The following is a 21442-nucleotide window of genomic DNA, read 5'->3' on the forward strand; positions in this document are numbered from 1 at the left end:
AGTCTCTGCGAATTAGCCCTGTTCACCAAGGAGCTCTAATCATGAAGTCCAATCAGGCTAGAAGTAAAATCAGTCAAGCATCCTCCATAAATAAGTGTGCATTGGACTATAGCAGTGATGGCGAACCTTTTAGAGACCGAGTGCCCAAAAACTGGCCCCGCCCCTGCTCCACCCCTCTGCCTTCCCCCGCTCTGCCCCCATCCCCCGCCCCGCCTGCCCACAGGACCACTCACCGCCTCCAGGGCCCGCCGCAGATCGCCCAGGCAGCCCAGCAGCGCTATGGTGGCCACACTCTCTGCCCGCGCTCTGCAGCATCAACTGCATGATGGGGTGTGAGGACAGAGTCTTGTCTACACTGCCTGGCTGCCATGTCCTTGGCTGCGCTGCTCTGTATGGGCCACGCTCAGGGGCGACTCTCCTCCAGGGGGCCGTTGAAGAGGAGGGGGTCACAGGGGGAGGCAAGGCTGGGGCAACGGCATGTGTGTCCACAAAGAGGGCTCCGAGTGCCGCCTCTGGCACCCGTGCCATAGGTTCGCCACCACTGGACTATAGCTTTATAAACAATGCATTTTCCATGCCACAGATAGGTGCAAAGGATTTTCCCATCTGTGATTCACTATAGTTTTTACCTTTGTGGCAAGGACATTTCATTTTCTTAGAGCTGGGTATATTACAGCATTTTCCTGGAAAATTGTGATCCTCTGCCAGGTGGATTATTGAATATGAAATTGTTTTTAGCTCTGCTCAAATATTGCCTGCAATATGAATTGCACGAATGGCAAAACTTTTTCCCTTCTTCGTGCTTCTATTATTCTGTAAATCTCTGGAAGCTAAATGTATTATTATTATAATGAACAATTTCTTGTGGAGTTATTGGTGCTCTGTGAGCTGGAGTCATTGGTGTTCTCTGAGCTTGGCTGTTTGCTTAGAGATGTTTTATTACCCAACTAGTGAGTTGGGGGTTTGCTCACAGTTTACATACAGAAGCAACTGTAGTACTCTATATAGTACATGTGTATGATATTTATACAATATATATTTTATGTACTGTAGCTGTAATAGCTATTGTAGTACTGTAGCTACTATGTTTAAAATCCTAAAAACAGAAGGTTGACTCCTGGGTAAATCCATATTCGGAAAACCACAAACTGTGAGACCACCAGGAGATTAAAAACTACAAAAAGTTTAATACAGTTAAAACACCTAGCTTTCGCCGGCCTTCTGCCAGCATCATCAGGGTGACTAGCAGTCAATGGGATGGCCATTTATAGGAGTGGTGCCTTTTGCACCCGACTCCTAGACCTCGTGACCGGGCCCAAACGATCTTCCTGCGTTCAGTTCCTAATCGTCCTTTCGCAAGCTGACACGCTCTTGCCTCCTTCCTCCTCCGGACAACAAAGAGGTGCCTTGGGTGAAAAACTGCTTCCCCCCCCCTAACGTACGAGCAAAGCAGGGAAGGAATGGGGGTGGGGAGGAAGGAGGCAAGAGCGTGTCAGCTTGCGAAAGGACGATTAGGAACCGAACGCAGGAAGATCGTTTGGGCCCGGTCACGAGGTCTAGGAGTCGGGTGCAAAAGGCACCACTCCTATAAATGGCCATCTCATTGACTGCTAGTCACCCTGATGATGCTGGCAGAAGGCCGGCGAAAGCTAGGTGTTTTAACTGTATTAAACTTTTTGTAGTTTTTAATCTCCTGGTGGTCTCACAGTTTGTGGTTTCCCGAAAATGTAGCTACTATATATAAACTGAGAGCAAACCCCACCCTCCCTATCACTGGTGATGTTACCTAGTTGGGTAATGAAACACCTGAAAGCAAACTGCCAAGTTCAGAAAACACCAGGTTTCCACAGTTCAACCCTGAGCTATATATATTCTCTTCTATTGGAACAATTTCTTACTGTACTTCTCCAACAGAGGACCTCAACCAGTCTTTAAAATATTTCATTTAAAACTAAAACTAAACTTGATTTAATTTTAAAATGTCTGTCTTTTCTTCTCAAAGCTGGAACAATCCTCCATTCTGATTTTTTTTTTAAAGAGCTAAAAGTTACCTCCTGCAGAAAGTTGCCCATCTGTTTGTAATGCATGATCAGGATGTCATGTTTTGCCCTTGGATTTGGATTTTAGGTTTTGTACAAAGCCTAAGAAATACAAGCATATATGCTCATTAATTGGTTGTGACTAAGGATCTGTAATATGACTGTGCCCATATTGCTCTATCTATGAAAAAAGAAGTTGAGGAGATTTTTGCCAGTTTCCATAAAGCAAAAAAAGAAAAGAAAAAGAGGGCAGGGGCTAAAGATTGGTAGGAATTGCAGAAAAGATACTTAAATCACAGAGAATATGTGGAATTTAACTCCATCTACCCTTATGATATTTTGTTCTTCACCTTAGAGTGAAATTATAATTGAATAATATAATTGAAGGCATGGAGACTTTTCTGAGTTAGTTCAGGAATACTGAACTGATGTCAAAAGAATTCTACAGTTATGAACTCAGCTGTGATTATTACAGCTAACTCAGCCACACAGAAACCTTATCAAACAGAAGTTCTATGCCATCTTCTTCCTAACTTGCAATATTCTGCATACCATTGTGGCAGAATCACAAATGCAAACATCACTCTCCTTTATTAGTTTTTAAAACAAGTGCCTCCCAAAAGAAGAAAAAAGGAAAACAATACTCTTCCTTGGTGTATTTCTTTACATATTTCTTAGAGATGACTGTTCTACTATATACGCAACACATGACATTTCAGTTGGGTGCTTCTCAACTGCAAGGGAGAGGAATGACGGACTTAATCTTGCCAGCTTCTTCTCTAGAACAGCCAAAGGCATCCTACTCATTTGCGTAAGAGATGTGTAGGCCTAGGCTGATAATGACACAGTGTTGATGCCAATGATAGATCAAAAAAACAAATCTTGCCTAAGAATGTGCTTCACCTATCCAAGCAGATGGGAGAGTCAGCTTGGCCTTGATACAGATTCCTATCTTCAAATGCAGCCAGTTTGGACAAGATCATCCAGAGATCAAGATTCAAACTAATTATGCCAGCTTAAATAGAGTTGCTCCAAAGTGAACAGGTACACTTGACAATGTGTTCCACCCTGTTCATTGCTGCAGGTTACAATACCACTGAAGATTCATACCACATTTACAACACAGAAAAAATGATAGTACTGAGATCCCTGACTACACTGAGATTTACAATAGACATTGTTTTGGATGGATACTCAAACTTATGAAGGCTGCAGCAGCATCTGCATGTGGTAAGGTTGATGGTATTTTTGCCCTTTATGATTCCTACCAATAAAAAAACTTGGATTTTACTGTCTAAGGTAAATAGTCTGGTTCAAGTAGTAAAGAATAGGATGGTACCAAGTTTTCAAAAATCAGGTACTTTACAAAATATCTTTGCATGAATGAAGCAACCTCTCTATTTATTAAAAGAAGAACATTCTTTGCAAGAACTGCACAGGTAGTTCAAAATCTGTATCTCCACAGATAACTTTCACTGGAACTGCCAGTGGTTGTGTATATGCATGCATGTGGAAACAATTGGAGACAAGTTTCATAGCAGCCACATGGGCTTTACAAAAAAATAGTTGCTGTTTTAACACTTTGAGAAGTACTTTTTTCAGGCTAATGTTGAGAAGCACGTCTCTCAAAGGCCTTCCATCTACAAACTACAGATCTTCTCTCTTTTACTTTTAAACATATATGTAATTTTAAACCAATTTTATTTTATGGTTTTATGGTTTCCATCCAGGAGCGCTAAGGAAGTCTAAAGAAGCTTCTGAGAATTCTGATTAAAACTCTTAATTATCTTGTATTTCCTAATATAGCTTAAAAAGTATAAAGGAATTTTAGAAAGGTAGGTAGGAAGGTAGGGCCATATATGTTTCCATAGATATAAACATAGATATATAATTATAATAATTAAATCTTGAAGACCACTTCAAGATTTAAGCTATAGTCCAGAATGCACCTGCACAAGTGCATTATGGGGTTACCATGGTACACACATGTGACACATCTGTTCATGAACCTACACTGGTCACCAGTGAGATTACAAGATCTGGTATCTATGGAATACCATTTTTAATTGTCTCTAGTTGTTCTGCAAAAACTGACAGGGAGAGGATGGTCCTGGGTTATTCAGCAATTAAATTATGCCATTTTTTTCAGGATTCTGAAGATTGCCTTCTATGGCATCACTTCTGGTCTCTGAAATAATACATTTCCCCACATGGCCCAATCCCTATTCCATTTATTTATTTATTTTTCCACATTTGCATTCCAATTGTTTGCTTGTATTGATTTATTTAATGTAAGTTGGCATGAGTCTTACCAATTTGGCAGCCATATATACAAAATAAATAAATAAATCATTATGTGCTTTGGATTTGATTTAAGAGCAGCTATTACAGTTAGATTTTTTTTTTAAAAAAATATTTCTTTCTCTGGATTCACAGTTTACCAGTTCTTGGCATAGGCACTCGGTAATTGCCTATTAGGATTCTAGTGCCTTGAGAGTCTCTATCATATATTACTGTGAGTGATTGCTCCGTCTCAGTGCTAGAATTGCCTGATTTACAAGTAAGAGTTCAGGAAGAAATAAAACTAAAATATAAAGTTATCCTAACCAATGTGTGTTTTCAAACTCAACCCTCCAAGAAATCGGAGTAGCCCTTTCATTAAAATTAATATATTAGGCTTGGATTTTGTGATGAGGTTTGTGCTGAAAGTTATTAAAATCTTTAATGAGGTAGCTATGGTTTCTACATTCGCTTTTTTATTCTGCCTGGAGAAAAGGAAAAAGCCTTTCAGAAGCTACTTATGCAGAGAGCAAGGCAGCTTCTTTGAAAAACAAGCTTGCCTTGGGACATGGAAGGGGAGAAGGTGAGTTCAGATCATCCTTATTCTACTGGAGCCATCTGCACTTCATCTCGTCATTTTGGTATTTGTCTTCAGGTGCCCTTGATTCGGTCATTCTGGCATTCATTGCTGGGGTATCAGAGAAATGTCAACATGCTCCTTTAAAGCAGTGCTCTTTTAAGCAGAATCTGGATGGGATTCTACCCACTATTTTGTACGTTATTTTTAACATCACTATAGCCAAAACACCCTAAGTCCCTGAACGCCTGGCACTCTTAGCCAAAAGTCACAGGAAACGAAACATCTGCAGTTCAAGATTATATGTACTGTCAGTCTCTTCGACCTCTCAACCAGACTCAGGCAAGCTTATGTCATTTCTGGAACATCACAGGGATTGATATGGGGAACCACAGCCTGGCATGACAAGATCCATGTATGGCTTGTTTACTGTAGCATTCTCATAAACTAAAAGTTTTATATATGGGCGTCTGTGACTCTTTCTATGTTATAGTTAGTATATCCTCCTATTGGCTGTGGATCAGGACACATACATGTTGATGGTTAAAAAATCTCAAAAGGATGGGCTGCAAGTTCAAGGGTTCAGATGTCTCATACTTAAGGAACATAATACAACAAGCACATGGGAAATGCAATCATAAAAAACCAAGGAAAGAAGATAAGCAAGTCTGATAGCACCTGGAATTTCAAATAAATTAGGAACGGCTTCTGTCTGAGAGATGCCAGTCTCACTAATTGGCCTCTAACTTTACTTTCAGTAAATGTCTGATGGGGGCTTCAGAAATATTTCATATCTAAGATTTAATTCTTTGAAAACAAAAGACCTATTCATAGCATGAATAGTTCACAAGAAGCAACGGATGGAAACTGATCAAGGAGAGAAGCAACCTAGAACTAAGGAGAAACTTCCTGACAGTTAGAACAATTAACCAGTGGAACAACCTGCCTCCAGAAGCGGTGAATGCTCCAACACTGGAAGTTTTTAAGAAGAGACTGGACAACCATTTGTCTGAAATGGTATAGGGTTTCCTGCCTGAGCAGGGGGTGGGACTAGATGACCTCCAAGGTCCCTTCCAACTTTATTATTATTATTATTATTATTATTATTATTATTATTATTATTATTATTATTATATCTGAATAGTGAGGAATATAGCTGGTCCTCGCTTAATCACTGGTCACTTAGTAACTGTTTGAAGTTATGACAGAGTCCCCAAAAGCTACTTACACCCCGGTTTCATGACCACATTTTAGGCTCTTGGCAACCAGCGCACCTTTAAGGCCGGTTGCAATACTCTGCACTCACATGATCGTGATTTACAATGTTCTGGCCAGTTTCCAGCAAAAATACCTACAGGAATACATGAATTTGCTTAATCACCACCATATACACTTGCTTAACAACCACCTCAAAAAAGTTGCAAAATCAGATCCAGTCACATGGCTGCTTTGGCTAACAACAGTTATGACTTATGATAGAAATTCCAGGCTCTATTACAGTTGTTAGCTGAGGATTACCTGTAATCCTACTGCAGGAATAGAAACTATGATGTAGTAAACTGTGATTTCTAGACCCACCTTAGATATGAAAAACCAGCTGAGTAACTTTGGGCCAGTTAGTCTTTCTCAGCTAAGCCCACCTCACAGGGTTGTTGCAGTGGGGAAAATAGGAAGAGGAAGGAGTAATAGATATATACGCCATCTTGACTTAATTATAACCATAATAAAAGTGGAATAAAAAAAGCTCTAACTTCAATTAGCAACTACGGCTTTTCTTAGAAGTGCCTTAATTTCTGACATTGTAATGTATACATCCAACAATCAATTATACAAAATATGGTATATAGCAGCACTATTCTTGTAGTGATCACGCCATCAATCAGATAGAAGGTTCAGAGATAAATGTTCAAAACAGACCTTATTCTGAAAAGTGCTGAATTTTGCATGTTGTTGGGACGAGATGAACAGGCTGGAGTCTGTTTATAGTTTTTGATAGAGGAATGTATGTTCTGGATGTATATAAATTGTACGGCTTCTATATGGAATTGATAGTATACCAGATTTGAGATAAATAAGATATATAAAGTATAGAAAAGCAACGAAAAATAAATTGTCTTGCAATGCTCAACAAGTCTATCGAAGTTGACCACTGTTAGCCTCAGTTTTGTTGAGATTTTATGAAGACTGTGAAAACAGGCAGTATCTAATGTAAAACTAACCCATATATACAATTTCTCATTTTGTATATTCCTTAGAGATTTTGAGGTTTCAATTTGTTAGCTAAATTTTGGCAGGTAAGACACAAGGTGCGAGGAAAAGGGCAGTGCAACGTTAAATTATTCTGCAAATATTACTGATGGATAGATCCAATTTTTTTTTTTACCATCTGTTAAAAGAACAGGTATGTGTTTAATTAATTATGTACATTTTCAGATGTCATTCCAAGAGGTGTATATTAGACTAGACAGAAGTTCAAGTTCCAAGGCAGTCTGAAATAATTTGGAACAAAAATTCTTGTATTCAACCTGCCCTGATCCAGCCAATGCCTTGGTCTCCCTTGTATAATCCTAGGGTTCTATGAAACATAATTTGAAAAATGTGAGCACCTTGCAAATGGCATGGATGCAACAGCTGTGCTAAAACCAACCAACCAAGCTTTCCTTGTATAAAACTCTGTGATATAGAAAAAAAAGAGGAAGAGCAGTAGATACAATGATAGACACATCTTCCCCTAATTCAGGAATGACCCTTGTAATTAGATCACAGATGGACCACCCTTGATTGCCCCAGTGATTGTGTTTTTGTTTCAAAGGACATTGTAACCCAATGTCCTTTGAAACAAAAGTTTCTGTGCTGCATTAGCTAGCAGACCAGGCCTAGCAACTAATTTATTTTATGGAAAAAACAACGAATTTATCCCTTGCACTTTCTCTGCAACTCCTGACAATGAGCCCCTTCCACATTCATCATTCTTCACCACCCTCTTATCCTTTGCACAAAACTTTTATATTTATCTGAAATTTGGCAGTGGTATTTCCCCCAGAAAGAGATTCTATAGCTGCAAATGTTGGCACATTCCATCTCAAAATAACTATAGGCTTAAAAAAAAAAACCCCAATGAATTTTAAAGGAGCTAGCTCACTACTGTAAATTAACCACTAGAACATTAAGCTTGTTTGCAAATCTAATTATTTTTGTTGAAAAGCAAAATTGTTACAGCCATTTGGGATTTTCCCATGTATTCTTGGGGGAGGACTGAGCTGTTTTTTGGAATCATCCTTCAAATCTGGTTATAAAGTTGGATTGAACTACCCACACACAAAGCTAAAGCAGATCAGGTTATTTCTGTAGCACTGGTTCAGGCTCCTTGAAGTGGATCAGATGGCTTCTGCTTACTCCTACATATTATCCTCCGCATATTATACAAAGGCTGAAAATTTGGGGGGAAAAACATTAATGAGGGAATCAAATTGCCACACGTATTCAGTGAAAATGGAATGATTCCCATTAAGCAAGGTACCATTATATTTTTTTCTGCATATGCTGATGTGTGTGTATGTAAATAAAGTATTTATAAGATACCTCTTTTTGTGGAAAAGCAAGTTTAAAGACTCAGATAAGTAAGGCTGGTGAGGGATAAATATAGATTAAAATATTGTTGTTTAAATGGAAGACAACACAAATTCCAAAGTGCACAACAGCATTATACCACATTCTGTAGTGACAGAAATGAAAACACAGCTGGCATTTAAAATCATCTCAGCAGTGTAATGACTGTGGGCAATACATGTGTAGAAAACAGGATTCACATTTCTCTTGCTTACAACGTCCCCCCTCCCAAAATAAATATAGATGGGCAGAGATTTTGTTTTACATTTCATGTCCTGTTACAATTGGCCACAGAAATATGACCAACAGCCATTAATTATTCTCTCACCTGCAGCTAATACCCAAATGTAAAATAATAGCTCAGACATTATGTATATTAACTAAATAACTAAGCTGGAACAAACAATATGTGGGCCGCTAAATATTGTTGAACTCCAATTCCAATAAGCTCTAGGTTCAAGAATGACAAGATAGAAAGACCTGCACATGAATTAGAGAACAAATGAAAGTATATGATATTATCAAGAGAGTAAAAGAATTGAAATGGAAAGGGGCTGGTCACTTAGCAAGGGAACCAAGGCAGTCATAGAATGGATCCCACTTGATAAAAAGCATCCACGAAAGAGACCTAAAACAAGATGGATTGCTGACATCAGCAAGTATTGCAGGCCCAATTGGCAAAAGAAAGCTCAGGAGTTTGGAAACATGAGGAAGAGGCCTTCATCCTGCAGTGGATAGACTGTGGCTAAAAGGAGAAGGAGGAGGAGGAGATGTTGACTACCTGTTCCTGGTTTAAAAGAGTAAATAGGTATGGGCAAGTAGCAGCATTAAACAAACCTGCAGGGTATTACATTCCTCAGCAACTGTGGAGAATGATTACTAATGCCCAATAAGTTTGCAAGTGCGCCTTTGCAAGAAGACGACAAAGTTGATAGGTAATCTGGGATGGTGGAAGTCCTCCTGGTTCATATCTGAATGTCAACTAGAAATAATGTGTGATGTAAGACATCCCCCAAAATTCCTGACAGTGCAAGAGGAGTGTAATGAGGGATATCAGTGCACATCTATTATAAAATGATCTGTAATTTGCCTTAGAGCAGATGCAAGCTAATATAAACTGAAACAGACTGAGCTTATGGGGACAGAAGATTTGGGTCTGAGAGAAATTTCAGAAACAGAAGCTAGTACAAGTAAGAGTTACAACAGGAATCCCATTGTAACAGAATAAAGAAATAATCTAGATACTGACTTGGAAGACAGCAAGAAATAAAGCTGACACATTTCAGGAAAACACTTGAAGTATGAAAACTCTATGAGCATGTGTTTATTCCACATCAGTACCAAACCTGAAATCTGGGTCACATCCTATTTGTTAAGTGATGCAGGAATATGATAAAATGCAAGTATGTACCAAAAGTAATCCAATATTTATTATTTGTGCATCAAAATGCCAAATTTATCATATACAGGTAGTCCTTGCTTAACAATTGTCTTATTTAGTGACCGTTACAACTTGAAGTTGCACAATAAATGAAGTTACAACAATGCTGAAAAAGTAACTTTGCAATCTGTCCTCACATTTATGTCCTCTGCAGTCCCCCCGAGGTCACATGATTGAGAGTCAGGCATTTTGCAACCAGTGGGCCTTTATAACCCACACAGCATTCCATGGTCATGTGATTACCATTTGTATACTTCACAGCCAGGTTCTGACAGAGTCAATGAAGACTCTGGCAGTAAAATCACAAGTCACAGTGACATGATATCTCATGTAATGACTAGTTTTTGGGGTGATTTGCTTAATGGCTACAGAAGTGAGGTCAGAAGCCCATTGCAATCATGTTTTTTCACTTAACAACTATGTTGCCTAGCAACAAGTTGCTCGTCCCAATTGTCGTTGTTAAGCAAGGACTACCTACAAGGGCTGATTTTCATCAGATTTGGTTTCATATTGTCATCATTTAGTTACCAATGTTATTATATAGTTGCCATGTACTGATCTGTACATATTCCTCTATAGATTTGTGCCATATGGTTGTGTGAATATCTGTAATTCTATTGAAAGCTGGCCATGGAGGCAAAATAAATTGTTCTGGTTATGCAGTACCTGAAAGAATATTGGAACAAAACTTTTAAGTATAAACAAGGGATGATTCTCAAAGCAAGAGACAATTCTCTCAGTGGGAGAAAGAGGAGAGCAATGGACCTCTTCACAATTCTCTCTGTAACTTAATTGGCATCATTGATGGGATCCAAGTCTAGGCACTAGAACAAATTAAAGATGAGAATGTTTAAGTTTAACAGAACAAATTCTGAAGATTCTATGCAAGATTCAATGGTAGAATAAACCTTACTCTCCCCCCCCAATGTTTTGACTGATAAAAAGTACTGCTAGTACAGGTACTTTACAATGGGAGAAAGGTGGTACATATCTTTCCAATATATAACTAGAAAAGCATGGATATTACAGTTGAGGGTACTGCCAGCCTAAAAGAAACGGAGTTGTTAAAAGAAACTGGCTATGTTTCATCCACATTTGCAAGCTACCTAAGAAGGCTTGGAATGCTAGGTATGAGTGGTGAGAAGGTGAGATAAATTCATAGGTTTTTTTTTCTGGACCTTGTGTTTTAACAGGAGTTTAGGATCCATATCATTTTAAGAATTGTAAGATCCAGAAAACAACTCACTACAGACATCCAGATATACAGTCATAGTCCAGAAGGTGTTTAGACATGAGTGAACAGTCCGTTCCTATCCAAAAAGCAAGATGAGATTGAAAAGTGCACCTCGACAAATAAACATACTATGGTTGTTTTCAAAGTAACCAATACAAATACTCAAGTCTAGTCTTAGAGCAAAGCAAGGTGGCTGCCTCAAACAGATGTTCCTAGAGACCAGTAATGAAGTATTCAAAGCAAAGTCCTAAATATTTCACACTGTCCTGTGTGCTCTCAGCTACTTTGCTATCTCTATGTGTGATGCAGAACACTGTTCAATTGTTGGCATTGAAATGAGAAGCATTGTGTCCTTCAGCCTAGCGCTGAAGGATATTTCAAAATATATAACAAATAGTTGAAACAATTTAGCAAATGGTAGAGAAAAACTGTACTATCATTTGTTAAAACAATATGAAAATATTTACTCTTACCCACATGAATAAGTCAGGTACATAATTGTGCTTCTGCTACTAAAATTAGCAATTTAAATTGTGTTATCTTTGTGATAGATCAGTTCAAGCAATTACAATGTCATTGTACCTTTTACTTAATATACATTATTTCTCTGTGTTATTTCCTCAATAAAAATAATATTAAAAATCTTAGTTCTTAATTCCAACACTTCGCTGCTTTTCCCTATATATTCAAAATTCCAACCAATGCATTGCTCAACACTTGTATCACTTTGTTTTATATGTAAAAAAGTGACAAAGTGAAATGTTAGAAAATGTGCATACTGACCAATATCAGCAATTCTTAATCTTACGTTTCAAAAAGTAACCCAGAACTGTCAGCGGACAATGATATCGTTCAGTGTTGAACATGCTGCTTCTTTATGACACACAATAATACTTTTCTTAGTAACTGTGAATTAGGCATCTCATAAAATCTAACCAGCAATATTGGTCCTATAACTATACAGTTATGTCTATAAGAGGTCTTACTTAAGAATCCTTCAGACTGAACTAACACTGTTTTCCCTAGAGTAAAATAAGAATCATTATAGTATCTATATATGCCTTTAGAACATTTTTATATACATGATATCCATTATAATTTAGAACTGATTTTACTCCCTCTTAAATCAGTGAAAATATCAATTCACCTAAAATTGACTATTTTATCCAAAGTCATGATTTCCCCTTTGTGGCAAGTAATTTATTTACTATACCCCCAATTCTGGAAATTCATCTTACAGTTGCAAAAGATTACCCGGTCCCAGATATTAAGCTTAACCTAAGGTAAGTGACCAGCATGTTTGGACAAGAATGTATTTCCATCAGCCCCATTTTTTCCTCCCAGCTTGATCATTCCAAAACATAACTAGCCTGCACAGAACTGAAAGATCTAAAAATATGGAAATCTCATTTCCTCAATCATAAGAACAGATGGATCCTGACCATATATGATTTTATTATTTTTAAAATAAGGAAGAAATATATTAATATAAGAAAAGCAGGATCCATGACCTCAAGGGAACTACCACATTCTTTTGGCAATTCCCAGCATGGCCTTTAGGAGATTTGAAGGGACAAAATAGGTTCCTTAAGATTTGTAAAGTTACCAATTAGTAATATCAGAACTGTCCTTACAATCTTAATTTTTGCAACTTATTTTAACATATCTACTTCAATCAAGGCAACAGAACTTGTGTTTTAGAAGTGTGGCCTTTGACATGCTGTACAAGTCCAAGTGACTCTTTTGCTGGCAAAAGTCAGGTATCTTGAATTACATGCATTCCTCTAAAAACTAGTCTATGGCTCTTAGTATTTAAATGGATTTACCAAAGTTGATGAAATGTAGGTTAAATGTCTCTGAAAAAGATATAATCTTTTGTCATCTTCTATGCTCTAATAATATTAAAAATCCACCCTTCCAAAGATATATTTTTTCCAAAACACAATTGTTATTCATTTCTTTAGATCCTTGATCTCCATACAAGTGATTTATTTCAGCGTTTAAAAACATATTTTAAAAGTGAAAAGAACATCTAAGAATAGAAATGACAAGAGGGAGTTTAGACAGGGCTGATAAGGCTTCATGTGATTTTGATGAGAGATTTTGTAATGCCACTACTCCTGGCATCATAAAAAAAAATATGGGAAAGAGGAGCACACACATATTTCAAGATTCATTTACCAAGAATGCTGTTTACCTACTGAGACCTGCTGACGTTAACAAAAGCATTAATGAAACAAAAAAGAGGTGTTTCAGTCCTATAAGTCCTATTCTCAATTCTTCCCAATATTAACTGACGCTAATGCAATAATATTTCATAGCATTCAGTAATATTTCATAGTATTGCTGACAGAAGTTTTAAATATTATTACTATGTGCATGTGTGTATGTGGGATGTATGTCTCTCTCTGTGTATGTGTATGCATGCTGGCCAATACTCTTAAGGTACTGACTAAGAGCCAAGTGCGTTTGAATTAAAATTCAGTTTTTGCATAACCCTTCATATGCAAAGCTAAGACTGTCAGAAAAATGTGATTCAGTGTGCATACCAGCTGATGAGTTGCCCTTCATTGTAGTGAGTAAATGAGAAAAATGAAATAAGAGAATATTTTCAACTTTTCCAGATTGGCTCGTGTGGCAGTGGCGTGGGGTGGGGGGTTGGGGGATAGATGTGATAAATTTGGGCTTTTTTGAAATCTTGCTTGGGATTTTACTGAGTAGAATGCTGATACTGTATTCTATGCACTGGTAAAATACACTTGCTTTTCATTTAATAAGCTGGTGTCAAGTCTTTCAGCATACACAATATTTAATTGATGATTTAAATGAAAGATAATCATGCAAAGGCAGCTGCTCCTCTCTGTCATGATTGCTTCTATTACATATTTTCAAAAAATTGCTCACTACAAATTAGCTTACTTACACTTGAGTGACATATACATCCCAAATCCTACATTTGAAAGTCCCATCTCAACAATTCATGTCAGATGTAAGAGTACTTGTCATTCACAGAGGTAAAATGAAGGGCATCTGACTTTTCCGAGTGAAAATGTATTTCTGCTATGCAACATTTCCACAGAGCGTGAATAGTTTTCTTTTGTTATTATACTTAAAGACAAAAAAAGTACCAAGTACCACCTTAATTACTCAAATGTTAACTTAGAATGCCTCAACATGCTTAAAAGAGAAACATGGAGGACTTCCTAGTAGTTCTAACTACTGAACAAAAAAAAAAAAATCTGACATGGGTCTCCTCTCTAGAACATAAAGGAGAAGAAGCTAGCTTAGAAAAAGAGGTTAATCCTGTTGAAGTGCAAGGTGAAAGTGTTCCACTTTCTATAGCACTTAGAGTAAATAAAAACTAGCAGGACACAGAGTGGAGGAGAAAATCAGGCGCCATAGGAAGTGTGAAAGTTACAAACAGAATTCAGGAATGGGGTGAAGGTGAATATGCAGCTGTACAAGCATGCTTTTAGTTGGGTCAGTGGAGGAGGATGCAAAGTTAACAGGAGTTAAAGAGGAGGAAAGAGAATCTTAAGTAGGGAATTTAAAAATGTAGGAAAAGTGTTATAACCTTGGGAAGAATAGATGGAACTTGTAGAAAACAGCCCAGAGAGTTTTTGTGCAGTTTCATCAATCGGGGAAAAAACTGTTGAGAGTTTAACTCGAAGATATGATAGGTGTAAACTTTAAAAGAGAGAAAATGGGGAAATCCTGTTCAAGATTTGTAGCTATATAAAAAGGTGTCTGATGAGCAGCAAACAGAGCAATCTGAACTGTTTTGAAAACTACAAAACAACACAGAAACTAGTTCTCGCGATTTTAGAAAGAATGATACAAAGATGTTTGTATCTATGCAATGAGGAATGAGATATTTCCCTCATTTCTCTGAGGGAAAGAAAGCTTTGAAAGGTTTATATATTGTTAAAAGTAAACAACTCTTTTCCTATTTTAAGCCGGCTTGGCATTATGTAATTCTGTGCTTTGTTGTTAGAATAAAACAAATTAATGTTAGTGCCTAAAGATAAATACAGATTTCAAAACAGAATGAAAACAGAAATAGAATAAAGATTAACATTTGTTAAAGTTGTCAATTTCAGACCTCATCAAGAGGTTTGTAGCTAAAACATTTAAAAGACTTAATTTTTTAAAAAAAAACATAAGACAATATTTTTTTAAAGCCTATAAAGTAAGGTCTCCAAATTTGTTAGATGGTTGTGATAATTGGGCTATTAAATAATTTTAGTTATTAATATAGAACTCAGCCACCTACACTTTCTATTTAGAGGGTGTTCTTCAAACTGTAGCAGGTTTTAGGTAGCTGAGTCTCAGATAAAATTCACTCTTTCCTCTTCAGCCTACCTAATTCACAAGAAACTGCTCATTTATTTTTTGAGTAAAATTTACCATAACCTGAATCTTTATTCAACTTTATGATTATGTTTTACTTTATAATTCTCCATAATCCACCTTTGAGCAAGTTATTTAGGAAAAAATTATTCTCCTGTGCCTTTGTGTGTTTATATATATATATTTTAAAAAAAATAGAATTTATCTCACTGTAACAATAGTCTATCTATGGAAGTTGTGGGTTCTCCATTTTTGGTGGTGTTTGGAAGAGACTGAAGTGCCCCCTCTCAAAGAGGCTTTTATGATGTTCTTGACATTGCAGGGAGTTGGATTAGATGATCTTTGTGGTCTCTTTCAACTCTATAATTCTATGAACTAATTAAAAATATGACAATTTTTAATTGGATTATTTAAAAATATGCAGTGTGTATGATAACACTTAGTACTGGTATTATGTCTATTTCTAATAACGTCACCTTTTTCAGAGGTAGATATTAAAATCTACTTTTCCCAATTGTTCCTATTAATAAAAAGAGAAGGTATAGAAGGATGACGGGAGTTTTAGTCCAAAATTTCTGGAGGATGCTAAGCTGGGCAAGGTTGCTATAGAAGAAATTACCCTGCTAATTCTGAAAAAAATAAATGTTAAGAAATGAAGATCTCCATAATACCAGGAGGTGAGACAACTTGTATGAGGTTTTGCACATTTGTTTCTCTAGGAAAACAAGGATCCATGAAGAACGGCAGGTGAAAATGTCTCAAGTATCCTAAAGAAAACTCCTTCCTTCATTTCCTGCAGGAAAACAGATTGCACGGAGGAACAAGAAAATCAATCATCCCATTTATAAGACAGTAAAGTGGGGTTTCCTGTCATAAGCCAACCTGGGAAAGACAGTGGTGTTTCTGTGAGGCAGGGGATTTCTCCCCAAGTCACAGGATGATAGTATTTGGAGTGAGATTATTTCACTCACATCAGTGCACATTCATTGCTCAGGTTGTGGAAAGTGAAAAAAAAAGGTACTGGGGTCCACACTCTGTTCTCACCTGTGGATGTTCATTTCCTGTGGCGGTTGTCGTGCTTTGTCATATGCCACCTTAGCAAAAATGCCCGCAATGACAACAAAGGCAATGGCCCCACATGAAATGTAGACGGTGGCATTTGTGTTGTCCTCATTAGGGTCATACCCATTGGGTATATCTCCAGCTCCATTATTGCTGGTGGCAGGGGTCATAGGATCTGTGCTAGGACGGGGGTCCTGATTTCGGCACTTTTCCTGATTGAGCTTCTTAGAGCGCTTGTTGCAGCAGAAGCGGAAAGAGCAGGTGCCACAACAGTAGCGAAAATCCTGCTGAGTATTGTTGCACTCAAACTCTTTGTCCCACTGCCCACTCACATCATAGTAACCCATGCATGTCTCATATGCTGGGATGGAATTGCCTGCACTGCTGCTGCTACTGCTGCTGGAGGAGGGCACCTTTGCTGGCCCTACACCAGGACTGCGTCCACGGCTTCCTCCGCCACTGGCTTGCACAGAAGAAGGGGCCGTGCTGGTTAGGGACTGGTTCAGTTGCTCCTTGGCTGGCTTGTAAGGTCTCCGAGAGGCTCCTGCCCCCTGTGTCCGGTTGCCCTTGGGCGTCCGTGGGGGCCCAGCTGCCTGGGTGGTCAGAAGTAGTGTCAGGACATACAAAGCAAATGGTAGAAGCAAGAGGAGATGCCTCCACCCCATGGTGAGTTGAAAGACCAGAATGGAGGAGGAGGTAGGGGGGGGGGCTCTGGCCAGCCCAGTCCAATCAAGAACCTCGGTCCTGCCACTCCATGGATCTGAAGAGGAGCAATTTGGCACTTCACTTCATCCTGATAAGAAACAAGAGGCACTACTCGGCTGCTTCAGGGCAAAGATGGGCTCTTCTCCGAATCCCGACCTCCTTATCACAGCTCCTCCAGTGATGGGCTACAAGAGAGAAGGAAACATCAGAGGCTACCTGCCCAGGCAAAAAATGAGTCGGAGAAAGAAGCTGGGACAGTGCTAAGGGAGGCTGGAGTTGCCCCCAAGGGGGCCTACTATGACTCCGAATTGAGGAAGGAGGGAAGAGGCAGAACTGTCCAGAAGAAGCGCTGAAGGTCTCTTTGGGGCAGGGACCCCCCCCCCCAAAAAAAAAAGAAAAAAAAAAGAATCCTCCCACCCAGACCGGATCGGGGCATGGAGAGAGGAGGGGGCGGGAAATGGCTGCTATGCCGTCGGGACTTAGCACCCCCGAACAGGGAAGCTGTTCGGATACCAATTCGGGGAGGGAATTCCCTTGCCACAATCCCAGGCGAGATGGAGCACCACCGACAGTAGCCACGCTCGAGCAGAACCTGGCTGCCAGCAAGGACTGCAGTAACCCCCGTTCCCTTTCTTTCTCTCTCTCTCTCTCTCTCTCTCGCCCAATGCCCTTGTCCCCAAGTCGGCTTGCATTCCTTCCTTCACTTACCATGCCGGGGCGGAGCGGGAGCACTGCGGAGACGCCGCGCTGGGCATCCGTGTCGCCGCGCACTGGCCGGAGCTCCCTGCGCCGCCGCTGTTGCACGCCCGGGCTGGAGAGGAGCTGCTGCTGTTGAGCGGGCGGGGACAGCTAGAGGCTTAAAGAGGAGTGGCCACCGCCTCTCTTCGCCTCTCTCGGCCCGCCCAGTCCCGGTCCCCTGCGAAGAAATCGCAACCTGGGCAGCCAGAGGCCGGAGAAAGCACTGGGTTGGGGGGGGGGGGTGAGCGGGAACCTGATCTTGGCCACTTAAGCCCAGCCCAGGCCCAAAGACCCCTGTCCCGCTCCGGCTCTCCGCACAGAGCCACGCTTTTCGGGATACGCGGCTGAGCTGAGGGCTCTCTCCCGTCTCGCCTGAGGGCGACAAGAAGCCTTGGTCAGAGGCGGGAAAGAGCCCGGCGTAACCGCCTCCCTCTGAGTCGGGAGACTTCTTTCTTCCGAGAGTGTTAAACGGGGGGAATCGTGTTTGTCATCACACGTGAAAAGAGGACTGCGTTTGGCATGAAGTTGCGGACTGAACTAAAGGCGCCGAGAAAGTGCTCCCGCGAGGAACTGTGGCGTGGAAGTTTGACTGCGCCAATAGGCTCTATAGCTTGGAGATAGCAGCGCTCTTTACATGCCATCATGCGGGGGGCGGGAGACGGGGGAATCACTCCTTGCCATATCAGGTCGCTGAAGAATTCAGGTTCTGTGTTTTCGCCAATAACAGATTTTAGTCTTCACTTCATCTTAAAACGAATACTGGAGGGGGAAAAAAGGGGGGGGAACCTCCCATTTTCCGCTGTCAAAAGATCTCCAAATGTTACGTGTGCATTCCTTGAAATGAAGTGACAGGCAACCTCCACAACCAAAAAATCTGAACAGAGTCCTGATGTCTACAGAATACTGTACACATACATACACACCGGGAGAAGCGGAGTATCATTTCCTGGGTTTGCCCACTCGTGCACAATTCCAGGTGAATGGAAATAGCAGATATGAAAAGGATTGCAGTAGAATTGTGATGACAGACTTTGGACTGTTTGTTAAATCTCTGGGGGGGAATCTCGTGTTTCCGAATGTGTCATGTGCTCGGAAGAATTCGTCAGTGTACTGAAGGAACAAATCCCTGCTAAATTCCAGGAACCTTCTATGTGCATGAGCATTAATTAAAACAAAATAATGATAACTCTCCAACTGCTTTTGGAATTGGCACACAATGCAGAATTCCGCCCCCTTAGCCTATTTCTTTATTGTGATTGATTGTACAGTGGTTATTTCAAAAATAATTAAGGGATACTTTTAAACGTTGCTGCTGCAGATAGCTTAATTATCAGCAAAGCAAAATTGAAGAGGCAAACTCTATAAGCATGAGCAAAAAGTTAAAAGATTGTTTCACCTTTATTTAACAGTCACTTCTTGTTCATCATCTTTAGTCCAGATGGTGGTGGGTGATGAATAGTTGGGATGCATGTGTGGGGGATACAATTTTATCTCCACAATTTCCTCTTTATGTAAGTTAGATTTATTTTATTTATTTATTAAATTTATATGCTGCCCACCTACCCAATAAGACGACTCCCCAATAAGGTTGAAAAAGTCACTGGTATTACCTAGTGAGCTTCATACTTGAATGAGGATTTGACTCTTGGATGCCCTTGATTAAAGTCCAACAACTTACTTAACTCTTAATCAATACACCCTTCACTCAAAACATTACCTGAAAATCTTCACTTATAAAAATGTGTTTTATCTAGTATGCCTATCTAGGCACAAAAATCCATGGGCAGTGATTATATGCCTCAGGAGCTGTCCCAAAGAAGAGACTTGGTTATGCCACCGGGACTAAATGGAATGGCTGACTTCAGCTGAATAGATTTTGATTCATCATTAGGAAAAGTTTCTTAACAGTGAACAGTCTGTCATATAAAGCAAGTCCTTCAAGGAATGGTGGGTTCTTTCTGGAGATCTTCAAGACCATTTCTGGAAAGCGTATTTAATGAGATGACTGATATCAAGAACACTATAATTCTGGATTTTCTGTATCAAAGATGGGGGTTACACTCAATGTTCTGCCAGGCCTCCTTCAACATTAGATCCTCTATGTTAAGGGCTCTATAATTTAAAATGGGGCGAGATGAGTAGAAGAAAAGTATTGAATAATTTATTTATAGTTACATGGGCATGGGGCATGAGCATGGGGGTTGTATCTGGATTATATGGGAGGCAGACTTTTTTTCCCATGAAGTACCTTGAAGCCCTGAGAACATCTGGATTGATTCATACATTTTTTTTAAGAGGAAAAAGTGACTTACTGACAGAAGGCTTCCAAAGTTTAACAGCAAATGGTTTCTTGTAGACCCACTACTGACAAATTTGAGATAAAGTGGTTAAAAAATTATCTTGACACTGCAAGGATAATGAAGTACAACTTGAAACTATGCATTTAAATTTAGGCCTCTGACAGGGAAATATTTTAATTTCAGCTGCCATCCTAATTAAATTACTAGATTTTCTGGGTGTGTGTGTGTCTCTGCAAGTTATTTAGACTGATTCATGACTAAGTGAGTATTCTATCAAGGATTCATATTGAACTAGATCACAAGTTCAACACCAGATTCAGACAGTTCTACATCCACCTTCCCACTCTCACACGCACATATAGGCGGCTCTTTATCAAGAACAGTCCTATAGCCTCTTATTCTGAAAAGGACTCATCATGGCTTCTCATGTTCTCCTTAACGAGTTTGCTTAAGATTTAAACATTATAGTAATCCTATCCAGAAATAAGTCCATTCAAGTGTAATTAAACTTACAAATTCAAAAAAGATGGTTTCACTTGAATGAAAATTGAACCGTGGACACAGAAAGAAGCACCTGGTTCTAAGAAGCAGTTAAAAATTAATGTCAAGTAAACTTCAGCAAACCTAGAGGTCCAGGCAAGAGCTATATTTGCCATGAACCAAAAGAACAAAATGAAATGCAAAATGCTTCTATCAGATGGGGATAAAGAAAAGGCAAATCTAATCAAATTCTGGTCAGACAGTGTACACATGCTTGATATTTCTCTCAAATGTCAGACTGTTTCAGATGATCAAAGCATGATGATCTGGATCTGGATTTTTGTAAAATCAATCATCTTCAACAACGGGGGTGTTGGCTGTGTCTTTTCAGCAGCTGCCCATGGGATGCCCCTGTTCAGAAGCAGTTTTAAAGGCAACTGCCGTTTTCTACTTTTTTTTCCAAGACTGACACTGAGATCTGAGAACAAACTTACACACTACGGAGAAACATAAGAATCTTAACCAATATGAGAATGGAGAAGTATTTGCAAATGGCCACAGATCTTTTGAAGCTCCCTTAATTCCTCTGACTACTCAGAAATTTAAAGTGACTCTAGGAGTATTTAT

The 21442-nt window shown here is 39.3% G+C and overlaps 1 protein-coding gene across 1 annotated transcript in view; it reads right to left on the bottom strand.

Moving 5' to 3' along the window:
* The window catches only part of LOC107297056 (protein shisa-6-like), a gene marked incomplete at its 3' end in the record, with an annotated part of 60509 nt that extends 43252 nt beyond the window's left edge, over nucleotides 1–17257 (bottom strand). The window contains exon 1 of the mRNA XM_015826414.1: nucleotides 16575–17257. Coding sequence (XP_015681900.1) covers nucleotides 16575–17257 — 683 coding nt within the window. The remainder of the gene's footprint in view (nucleotides 1–16574) is intronic.
* Between the last annotated feature and the right edge of the window lie 4185 nt (nucleotides 17258–21442).

The sequence above is a fragment of the Protobothrops mucrosquamatus genome, unplaced genomic scaffold, assembly GCF_001527695.2.
Source record: "Protobothrops mucrosquamatus isolate PMUCROS unplaced genomic scaffold, P.Mucros_1.0 scaffold3121, whole genome shotgun sequence".
NCBI classification, from domain to species: domain Eukaryota; kingdom Metazoa; phylum Chordata; class Lepidosauria; order Squamata; family Viperidae; genus Protobothrops; species Protobothrops mucrosquamatus.